This window comes from Dermacentor silvarum, chromosome 4, assembly GCF_013339745.2.
Source record: "Dermacentor silvarum isolate Dsil-2018 chromosome 4, BIME_Dsil_1.4, whole genome shotgun sequence".
NCBI lineage: Eukaryota > Metazoa > Arthropoda > Arachnida > Ixodida > Ixodidae > Dermacentor > Dermacentor silvarum.
The window spans coordinates 231,584,299-231,596,541 of NC_051157.2; the positions used below are offsets into that span (position 1 = coordinate 231,584,299).

General features: G+C 40.5%; 1 protein-coding gene across 4 annotated transcripts in view; it reads right to left on the reverse strand.

The window, feature by feature from the left end:
- Positions 1-2,230: 2,230 nt before the first annotated feature.
- Positions 2,231-12,243, reverse strand: part of LOC119449313 (protein O-mannosyl-transferase Tmtc3) — a 731,059-nt gene continuing 721,046 nt past the window's right edge. For all 4 annotated transcript variants that reach the window (XM_049666410.1, XM_049666409.1, XM_049666407.1 and 1 more), the window contains one exon: positions 2,231-11,566. In XM_049666410.1, the coding sequence (XP_049522367.1) occupies positions 11,455-11,566 (112 nt within the window). In that variant the 3' untranslated portion in view covers positions 2,231-11,454. The remainder of the gene's footprint in view (positions 11,567-12,243) is intronic.

Genomic DNA, 12,243 nt, shown 5'->3' on the forward strand with positions numbered 1-12,243 from the left:
TGTTTTTGCTTTTGTGGTTGTAGCATCGGGACGATGTTTTTTTTTTTAAGGGGATGGTATTGACATGTACGCGTAGATGTTTATCTTTCACCGGTGACCGCTTTTCACCGACTAACAAATGTTAAACGTTATCGCTAGGCACAGGACGCGCCTGCATGTTTCCGAAGTTTCTCGAACATTATCGATGCTTCTGTCCGTTGTCACCAACGCTTACGTAATCTGATAGTATGACCGACGCGAATGGTCTAGAACTTTCTGGAAGATACGCGGGCACCAGGGAATAATCTGGAACCTTCGATGGCTCATGTATGATGACCGACGTGTTTCGCCGCTGATGAGATTTTCGACGATCGCCGACTGTGTTCGCCGCTCTCGTTGTGCTTCGAGTGTAACTTGCTTTTGTGGGCACAGGTTCGCCCAATAAAGAATCAGTTTCGTTATTCACAGTTTTACGACTGTTTGATTCATCGTCACTACTACGTGACAATATATATATATATATATATATATATATATATATATATGTGTGTGTGTGTGTGTGTGTGTGTCTGTAATTTTTACCAAAAGTGACAACAGGACAGCTCGAACGCATAGTGCTGTCGGACAAAAGTAAATGCTCGTCGGCTAGCCCGGAAACCAGGATATTTTTCTTGTGTTTATTCAAATGCTTATGTACACACCCTGCTTGGACCTGTGCAAGGTCTGCAGTATTGTATAAATAAAATAAATAAAATAAATCAGAATCATTTGCACAGCCGAAATGGCTCCTTTTAAGATTTGAGTAATGAATTCAGTGTTGGAGGTAGCACAATAGACTAAAAAAAAAAAGCGAGATGACCTACATGGCATAAGCTTCGTGTTTGTTGTCTGGTTTTCTTCGTCCCTTGCGTTGCCGCTGACGCCAAATCAAAAGCAATGCGCATTTTCTGTTCTTCAAAAAAAAAAAAAAAATAAGATCAACTGCTTCAAGTCGAGCATCTGCAGGCATGCCCAAGCACATGTTAAGTACGGAATGTCGCGAATGCTTACATTTGTGGGGTGCTTGTGCTTCATGAAACGAGATATTCATTTTGATATATAATAGCGCACAAAAATGGCACCGCCACTACCCGTGTTGTGTTTCACGCGCGCACACACACACACACACACACAAACATTGTGCCCGCATGGTTGAACTTGTGTGACATGCAGGGCTATCTGTGGATTCGGAGCAACGGAGCAAGAATTTTTTTACTGCTGCACACAAATGAACTTGCTTTCATTGATTTTTCTAAGGATCATGACAAAACCCGCTTCACTGTTGTTTCTCACCCAAAAAAACCTACAGTGATTATTTGCATGCCTTCATTTCTTGCAGGTTGCAGTAAGCGCCAGGTAATTATAATTATATTCGCGTGCGTCGTGGCTGCCAGCGCCAAAGTCGCATATCTGCACTGGCGCGCAGTTTGTACGAGGACTAGTACAAACTGCGCGTCGCACATTTTGACTTTTCCTTTATGGCGAGCCCGGATTGGCCGGACAAACCTGTCCATGTACAAAGGCCGAAATTCGGGGCTTCTAACTTTTGCCATCGCACTGCACTGCAAACGAACGGCGAACATAGAGCGGCATACAAGCGAGGTATCCAGCAATGGCGAACGGTCAGTTCAGACGACGAATGTGACGTCACGTGAAAACTATGTATTCTTACACCGCGATCAAGGGCAAGAGTGGGTCGAGCCTAAAAGAACAAAGAAGACCGCGCGCTTCTTCCCTGCTCGAGAGTTGTTGCCACAACCACTCAGGTCAACAACAACAGCCAGCCCCAACGGACGCATACGTTTTCCAGGAGCCAGCTGCTCTACGGTTTATTAAAACCCAAGAGTACTTCTGAAGGCTCAAGACAATATAAACATTTCATTTAAATGAAAAATAGTCTGCACCTATATCCGAATGCACCTATGCAGCTGGAACAACGTTTTTGCATTCGCTGCTATCACCTTTTATCTTGCCCCTTTCCAAGTCTTTTTTATATTTCACGATGGTATGCAAGTAATAATGCTCGTGGTGAAACGATTTTTCAATAAACATCTGTTTCAAGTGAGTGTCTTACCTGTAAACTTCTCTATAGCCACCTTTTGGTGACGCTTTAGTGCTCCCCTTTGCAAAAATTTACTTATTACACTTCTGGCCCTACAAAACCAATATTGAAGAAGAGTATTAGCATAACTCCACATACATTCATCTTAGGTCGCAGCAAAAACATCTTTATTGCCAACTCCCTTGATGTATCAACCCACCAGGTGAGTCACCACAGATTTTAAAGATGCAACAGGCAGAAAATTGCATTGCACTGTGGAAGAGTACTTGGATTACAAAACGAAACAAAGAACAGTAACACATTTTGCAAAGCTTATGCAGGTGCTTTCATGACAACCATTGGGTGACAGCCACACAAGCTGCCAACCTCCACACCTCTTGACCCTACACAGGGCAGAAATGATATTATGCACATCAATAAAAAGAAAAAAAATCTTATTTTCTCAGGCATTTTCTGCCAGAAACACAGTTGCTCATGTGAAGAGCAAAGTGGGCATATGTGAGATTAAAATGTCACAACAGAAGGTGCACAAACATGTGCACCTTTCATGCCTATGAATGACTAACATTCAATCGAACTACGATTCATGATAGCACTGCTGAAAGTAAGGCTGCAGTCCCATTATTGTTTTCCTTCAGCAAAATTTTCTGGTGATGTGATTATCATCAGTGATATGGACTTGACTTTACAGGCAACAATACAGTAAGAATTGTTAAATGGTATACCCTCACTAGGTTACGAACCAATCACTAGCGGATCCACAGGGGGCTGGACCCTGCGGGCTCAACTCCACGCCCCCACCCTTCCTGAGGAAACATACCAGCTGACAGTATTGAGCATGCAGTGGTGCCCTCCTCCAGCCCCCCCCCCCCCCCTCCCAGTCTGTGTATGCTTTGATGAGCCCCGCGTCCTTGGAGGCTACCTTGGGTTTGCTCCTGTACCGGATGCATATGTTTTGACACTATGTTCGCAATGCATTGTGCAATGTATGTATTTCCTAATGACTAAAGCACACAAGGCCAAGAACTATTAAACACATCTCCAATTTTTAGTGCCCACAATGATGTGCCCACAAAATTTTGCCAAGCCCGTGGAAATGCAAGAAGCACAAGAAGCTTTGTACACCAACAGGACTACTTATTATATGGAAAGGGTCATCTATTCAGAGCCTATGGAAAACAGAAAAAAGAAAATGTGCACTGTTCAAGATGCTCACAATGACAAGATTCTCTGTAAGGTCTATAGTTTGGTCCCATTTACTACTTTGGGTCTGACATAAATGACAAGAACAACAACCAATCCTTATCTCACATATAGGGTAAATACAATACCAACAATAGATATGTGTTTACCTTTTAAATACAACAAATCTTTTATGCCCCACATCAAAGTGCACTAGAAGGAAATTAGGGAATTATCAATATAAAGAAAAGGCGATCAGCAACAATATTCCCCAAGTTTTCTAATGAACAGCTGTGACAAGCACCAGAAAATGTGCAACTGTTGCACCCAGCCTATTTTCTGTAAATGGTTTTTCTCTTGCCGGTCCATGGTCTGGAAGACATTAGTTTCAAGAAAGTGGATAGTGAAACAAATTGTGCCATTGTTTTATGGTTCCGGGACCATCTAAAAAGGTTCACATTGCATGAGTACAGAAGCTTATACACCAGTCAGAAAATGTGTTGCAGTTACTTGGGATTATGTCAAAAAACAGTAGAGATATCAATGTATACATACCATAGTTGTGTAAAGATTGAATGAAACTGCACACCATTGGACAAACCTTGTAAGGATCATGTTCATTAATTGCAGCATAGATTGCATACTTTCCTTGAGAACAAATCCAGAACTGCAGTATGTGCACACATGGCACTCAATGCATAGCTCAGCTCCATCGTTGTAACGGATGTATGCCATATCTTATAGCACTTGTGACATGTTGAGAAATGTAATATATCGCACAGCAACATTCATGTGGAAAACAATACCTTGATTCACAAAGCCAGCACCAAAGGCATATCTACAATGTAGTCTGCATTTTTCTTAACAAATACTCATACTTGCTCTTCATATCAGCTGCCTTTAAAGGGCTCCTTATCAGGTTTGGCCATTTTAAACAGACAAGTGCAGCGCACACTTCACACACCGACGATCGGGTCTGCAAAGTATTATAGCGCTGTGTGTCACAAGAACTGCAGACATTTAAAACAAAACGCTGCACGTCCTCCTTCTCGAGAAAGCTCCCAGCTAGAGAGTCGAGGTGACATGTACAAATGCCGTGATGTAAAATGCGGTGCTAGCAACATCTTTCACCATGACAGGTTACTTTGGTCAATCGTCCAATGTGGAAGAAACAATGCTGCCACCGTAAATGCACCATGCAGCAAAAAAAAGGAAGAGAAGAAAAAAAATAAGAGGCGGGGCTTGCCACGTGAAACTGACGCGGTCCCTCGGCTCCACCATCGGAGAAGGCGGGAACGGAGTGTTGCTTGCGGATTCTACTTGAGGCAGAGAGTGTCTCTGTTGACAGTGACGCTCACCTCCTAGAGGTATGGTAACAGGGCATTCAGTTTCCTCTATCTCCTCCAATAACAAACCGATATGAAATATTGTTTTGGTGGAGCGATCCGGACCCTAGACAGGGTTTTAGAACTTCCAGTGTATAACTAAAGTTTGAAATGGGGCCTTGGTGAGGGGCTCTTTAAAATGTTTTCACCCATTCACAGCCACTTTTAAAATATTAGTGCTGATCTGACGGTCACCATGATGTGAAATCACAGTGATAAAGCAGTAAATGAAACTTGCACCTGGCTGCTCAAAGGCTTGCATACTTTGAAAAAAGAATAGAAAAGATGTGCAGCTGGAGTAATTCCGAGCTTTCTCAGTTTCCATACTCCAACATTCGATAACCATTTTATATTGGAAAGAATGGGTGCACAAAAATTTTGACTAATGCAGGGGGAGATACATTCACCTATGCCAGTATCGAAACTTAAAACCAAAAAAATTGGGAATGCAATAGTCTTTATCGTGCAGTAGTAATAGCCATCAACATAAGCTTTAAAGATATGCAACAACAATACTTGCCAACATCAGCACAACAAAACAAACAGTCAAGTGCCACATTCATCATATAACAGCATTGAACATTTTATAAAACAACGATGAAATCCATACATGCGGGTGCGATAAATGAATCAAAGAGCTTCAAGCGTTATCCTGCCAGAACTACCACATGGAAACAAGAAATAATGTGGTGTGTGGGCTTGCTGATATGAAGTGTAATTATTAACACAGCCTCTAACATACTTTTCGCTGCTCTAAAAGCTTGAGATCCGAACGAAACACATACAATCAACGGTGGGTCTCAGGCTAGAGCCAACGTTTCAACACCCTTGTTGAAATATTGGCTTTAGCAACATCCCTTGTTGATCACACTAAAATATTGGCTGCTCAATCTCACCTTTTAAGATTGGTGTTGCTAAACAGTATTCTAGTTCCACCACAGCAAACATGCCAGAAACAAAATATTTAGGGTGGGAGAAATCCAATAATGTTGTGTATGCCTTATTTTTGCCTTTGAAAAGACATCACAGAAAAATAATAAGTCAAACTGTATTAGACAACTATGCTTGTGCAATATCATAGCAGCCACTTTATTGTGAGAGGGGGCTTGGTAAGCCAGAAACAATGCAAGAATGAAAGACCAGTGGAACACCAGCTTGTTCCTGCACAAGTTGCCACACCAGCTTGTTGCAACATCATTAATTTTGATAGGTTCTACTCGGGTGTAGTTGGCTGTTTACCAGTAAAATAAAGACTACGTTGCATTTATAAGGTAACTAGAGAGTCGACCCAGCCATTCCAAGTTTTTCTTGTGTCAAAGCAGCTACAATCTGTGATTTCATGCCGACATGCCAGCAGTGGGGTTCCCGTGCAAATTACAAAAAGGGGCCTCCACCAGATGAATGACAATAATATGTTGAAAGAATATCTTAGCTGATTTAGTGTTGCTCTTCAATTCAACAGCTGCTACCAGGATGTTGCTTTTCCTTGCTTTTAAAAATGAGACTGTCAAGTTCAGCTTCCAGAGCAGGTTTTCAGAAACCAACTCAACATGCAAGACCATAAATAGCATGATATATAAAAAAGTGAAAACAGCGCAAGAACAGCAGTACACAGAACAAGAAACACACGCTACAGGTGCTGACTAACAATTGCAGTGCATGCATTCTGGACTTTGAAAAGTGCCAGGCATTATAAAGGTGCATACGGCTGCCTGATAGCTCAGGCCTTTGCACTCAGTGAAAAAGAGATTAGCTACCTTGAAAGTGCATAACAAATCAGCGCACATGTTTCAGAGCATAAGACACTGTACTGGTGGGCTAGTGAGAACGGAATATGGCAGAGCACTTCAAGACAACAATGAAACACAGAATGTACAAACAAGACAGCGCTCTTGGTTGTTCATTCTGTGTTTTTTCATTGTTTCAAAGTGTGCTGCCATATTCCATCTTTCTGAGCATGCTCTTTAGTTTGATTGGTCTTTCACCCTGCCTGTTTACCATGCGCCAACAGCTTGCTGGTCACGTGTCGGTCGTTTCCCCCCCCCCCCCCCCCTTTTTCCTTTTATAGCAATGCGCCACAATAAACTTCGGTCGTTAGTCAGCGCCTGTGGTGTGTGTTTCTTCTTCTGTGTGTCGTCATTCTTGCGCTGTTTTAACCTTTTTATAGATCATGCCAAACCAACTAGCCCAGTGTTGCACACTTCTGCCATAAATAGCATATGATCTTCTGACTAATAAAGAAAAGTTTGCCATTAAATAAGTATGTGTTATCGAGCATACATGCTTAGCCTGAAAAACTGAAACTACATCCTCTTCCTAGGGTTCCATGAAAAATGAACATGAGCCAGCTTTTAGATTGCTAAATTCATTGCTGCAACTTCTTTCCTCCCTCTGAAACCAACCAAGACAACACAAACCATCCTGTGGATGTCCCGGAAAGATCCGAACGTCCTAGCTTTTTATGGGACGTACTGAGGACGTCCACAGTAACGCCCACGATGAATTTTAGACATATATCTACTGTTGGACTTATTGCGAACCTAACTTGACATATATCCGAGCAATACCCTCAGCAGGATATTCTCAGGACGTTGCTTCCAGATGTTTATTTGGGAGCTTCATGCTTGCCCAAACGAAATTTGGTATACAACCATGACAAAATACAAATGGAGACCTGCAAAAAAAAAAAAATGTTTATTTGTACTCTATTTCGTTTTAAACATTTTCCTTCTTCTTCTTCTTCTTCTTCTTATTATTATTATTACATTATTATGATTGGTCATGGTATCCAAAGCACAACTACCACAGACGGTTTTCTTGAAGTGGCAAAAGCAGATTTCAAAGGCTGTGATATAGGTGATGCTGCACCTGAGGTAGTTCAATTGATACCAAACTGCTTTTTAACGATGGCAAGAAAGAAAAGCGCAAGATTTCAGAGCTTTTAGAGCACATGAAAGCATATAAACATCAAAACGGAGCACTACAATATGGGTTCTCATATTCAAGCCACATCAAGCATTTATTAACCCAATTTAAATAATTAATTGTCCTCTAATTACAGTGTCAAACATTAGTGCATTGGAACGTGTTCCGACATCATCCTAAAATGGTCCTCAAATTATGTACCTGCTATGTCCTCAGTATCTACTAGGGACAGACAAATGGACTTGATCAGGAGCCTTTTAGGATTAGTACAGGACATCCTTAGGATATATGAATGTCCTGATGCCGACATCCCAGAGACTTACTGAGGATGCCTTTGCGTTGTTGTCTGGGAAGTTACAAAGGTAGTATTTAGCATTTGCCAAAAGCCATTTCCATATTATTTTTTCTTCCCTTCCCCGAGAAGAGTAAATAAATAAAAACTTTTTCAAGGAGCCTAAGAAGGTGCAGCATTATTTTGCCAGAGCACAAATTTAGCTGTGACTATTTGTTGCTTATTCACAGATACCAGAGTTTGGAGCCACATATCATACATTACAAGTGCTTTACGGGGTGGTAGCCTAATAATCCTTCATGCATATGCAATGAATGCAAACTGCTATATGTAGAACATGTGAGCATTGTAGAACCACAAGTCCTTTACCTGCTATATGCATCCAGTAGCTAGTATTCTAGACCCCTCTCCCACTTACAAGCAAGCAGGCCTGTCCACAAAAGCTCATGGACTGGTAGAAGTAACAAAAAAAGCTCGGATGTCTTGCCACCTAAGCCTGCAGCATGCCACTAAGCATTGTGCACTCATGCGTGAATTCTATGCAGTGCACTTCTTAAAAAGAAGCTTTATCTTACAAGTAACGTTGATTTCCTTCTTCCAATACATGTGAAAAGCATAAGTGCTCTCATCAGACAACCTCTGAATGAACTTGAATAAAATGTGGTGCATTTGAGAGTGAAATATAAGCTCTCCGAACTCCTCGAACAAGAATTTCAATTTGGGATCTCATGGATTTTACAAAAATTACAAATCAGTGCATTAAAATATGTGAGGCAGTTAAAGTTTACAACTTAGTGAAAACCAAATAAACTACTGTGAAAAGTAGTAGTTGAGCTTTGTCACATTTGAAACAAATTTGTGGGAATGAGTAGGTATCTAATGTAAACATAATAAGTTTAAGAAAGTGAGCAGCCAAAACACCACAAAATAGAACATGATTCATTCTGCAACATGCACCAAGAGAACAGGTAAAATTATGTTCATTTAAAATACTCATGGGAATTGCACTGCTTCTGCATGGAATGTTGTAGCTACAAGAAAAACACATCAAGACATTTTTTGTATCACACAGGACTGAAGCACTACTCACTCAAATTCAACTCAACAGGCAACTGGCTTCAGTAGCTCACATACTACCTCTTAGACAAAGAAATGGTGTGTTTTGTGGATTATAGTAGTTTTGACAGCATAGTTCCAGCTATGAGTAGCTGAAAATACATTTTTTGATAGATAACTGTACTTAGTAGAAAATTCAGTTCCACACAACTGTATATTTTACTGTTATGAACCTAAACGTCAAAAAAATTGAATGGAGATGAAGATAAACACTCTGCACCATCCGCATTTAACCTCAACTTTTTTGGATGCATACTAAAGCTGCAAAAACAGCACAAGAATAGCCATACTGGGTAATAACATGATTTGCCTGGTTTTCTTGTCATATGTGTGCTTTAATTTTTGTTCACATTGAAAATCTCTACTGAAAAAGATGCAGGACACCATCTCATAAAAAATTGTTGAAACAGTATGAAATCATCTACATTACGTTTCTTACATAATAAACAATACAGACAAAGCCTACCGGTTAAGCAAGTCATGAGTGACTCTGCAAATCACTATGACTTCCGTTTTTAAAATAAAAGCAGAGAAAGCACAGCCTATGCACAAGATTGATATCCCAGCACCTAAGTAATAAAAGATAACTTCAGGAAAGTGAAATCAACCTTTCCACATAACATATTCTTTAAAGAAATTTGAAATGCTCATTATGGCTATTCCTGATGTGTGGATGCAATGTTAGGAAGTGATATGAGAAACTTGGCACTGATGATAATTCTCAAGTTTTGCAAAAGACTGACAATGCTGTGAGTGATATGTCATGCTAGGCTGCCGACTTAAATAAAAAGAGCACTACAGAAAACCTCAGTTCCTGCACTGAGAAATGAATTTGCTAAATAACAATCCCACATTAATTTTTTGACAGCATAAAGCCAACACATTTGATCTGTTACAAACTTCCACCGTAAGTCAGCCACAAAGCCAATGTGGTCCCAAGTGTAGACACTGCCAGGAGCAGTAGTTTATTCCATTTCACTGAATTACTCTTGACTCCTCACACCGTCCTGACACAGCGAACACTTCTACATGTGGATAAATAAATCTCTTTAAGTACATGTTTTCAGAGGCTTCTTTTTTTCTTGTGTGTTCTAAAGGAGAGCTAGCTGTGCAGTCTCTTTACAGTAGCAACTGTGGTCACGAAAGATTCTATGTATGGTGCAAGAGTCTCTTTTTGAATATATATATACATTATGCTAACAAGTTGCAAGTGTGCAGATAGGCCTTGCTTTACATTATGCCTGCACATTTCATCTCCTGCACCTCGCGTATGGTGTACAAGGTGACTTCTCAAAAATATAAAGGGCATCGCCTTGCTGCCATAATTTATGGCTATTTTACACTGTACAAGACAAACCAAAGTGCCTGCCTTGTGGACAGGCACTGTCTGTGCTTCGTTTCTCCCATTTCGCTCCTCTCAAGTTATCACCATTACGCACAATCATCTGTGAAACCATAAGTTGCCTCATAAGTTTACCACTGATATGTTCTAGCTGCTCTTGCTAACATTGATACATATATATATATATATATATATATATATATATATATATATATATGTGTGTGTATAGTGTAAGTTGTTATGCTGAAACAGGTTGGTTAATGTAGAAAAGCAAGAAAGGTGTGATGTATGGTGTGTCTCTCATTACAATCAAGAACTATATACAAACAATGTGAATGTGTAGATGGATTACCTAGACTCCTTTTCATCATGTTACCTCATAGCCAACATGAAGGCAATCACCTGCAATTTGGAGAGCCTCAGCTTCATGCATATTTCTCGCCTTCAGACCACAACAGCCATTGCCATCTTATTTTCCTGCCATAACAATGAAACTGCCCCATATATCATCACTTTTGCTATATACAGTTCGGTCAGGCAAACATTTCTGCCATGGCTAAATACGTGTCAGGCACACATGATTATGAACAAGGCCAAGCAGCCCTTGCAGGTGCTAATCACAGCTAATGCCATCCCACGTTAATTATGTCATTGCCATGTATATAAATGAAGGACATATGGTCCGTTCATGACCACAGTAAACAGGAGCATTAGGTATACATGACTCTTCTAACTGCCTAATTTGCACTAAAATTTTGCAGAGAAGTTGCTTTTCACAGTACGTGTAGCTTCACGCTATGTTTAGGTGCACTGCTTGCTTTTTGTGCCAAAATAAAATTGGAATTAAGCAACTCAGCTGCATCAACTCACTCAAAAGGCCAAACAGAGCACATGTTGGGTGCAGCGTGCATACCTGATGCTTCGATTTACACATTTCATATACGCAATAAAATTCCATGCAACAAAAATCTGCAGCTGTAACCCTACTACCACCATACAAAAAATTCAAAACACATGCACCAATTTTGACAGTTCATCTGCCAGCAATAGCTCCTGTAAAAACAGCTCTCCGTATGCAGTTGCACTGACATTTGGCACAAACAACACTTGCTCATGGGTTTCAGCACTGCTTTCATGTTGCTTTGCTGGAACTTTGCGCTGCACGTTTCGAAGATGATGATGTAGTGGGTGGTACACTCGAGGATGCAGAACGCGTGCCTGCTTTCCTCAAATGCTCTTGATACCTACAACAATAAAAGGGAAGATAGTAGCACATTTGACGAAAGGCATTCTTCACAAGCTTCACAGATCATGTTCAATGCATAGCGCATGTTTGTGGCACAAATAGCCTATTTGATGCATTTAAGTGCACCTGTAATTTAGACAAATTATTACATGTAAATAATCTTACTTTTCAGCTAGGTACTAAAGGAACAAGTGAGTCAACATGACAACACAGGGAGGAGACTAGAAGACTATGCGGTTATTCAGTACCCACAGTGAAAGAAAATGTCCTGTCAGATGCTGTTACCACTACACCTCAATATAGGTTCTAGTGGTAACTTACTGGAACTCTATGGGTTTTATTTGGGTTCTATTGGTACCAGTAGGGTCCAATAGGTGACAGGATAGTATTATTTACCGTACAATTTACAACAATATAGTGACCATCTCGCCCTTCAGCAGGACCTTGAATGTACAGGTGAGTGGTGTAAGACCTGGTTAATGACATTAAATGTTTCCAAGTGCAAACTAATCATCTTTAGCTGTAAGCTTCATAACTCTAGCGGCCTATATGAAATTGGTAACAACATTGTTACTACGCAGTACAAGTACCGAAGCACTAACCTAACCCCGACTGTTTCTTGGTCCACACATATCACTTCCATCTGTGCTAATGAATCAAGGTCATTAGGTTATC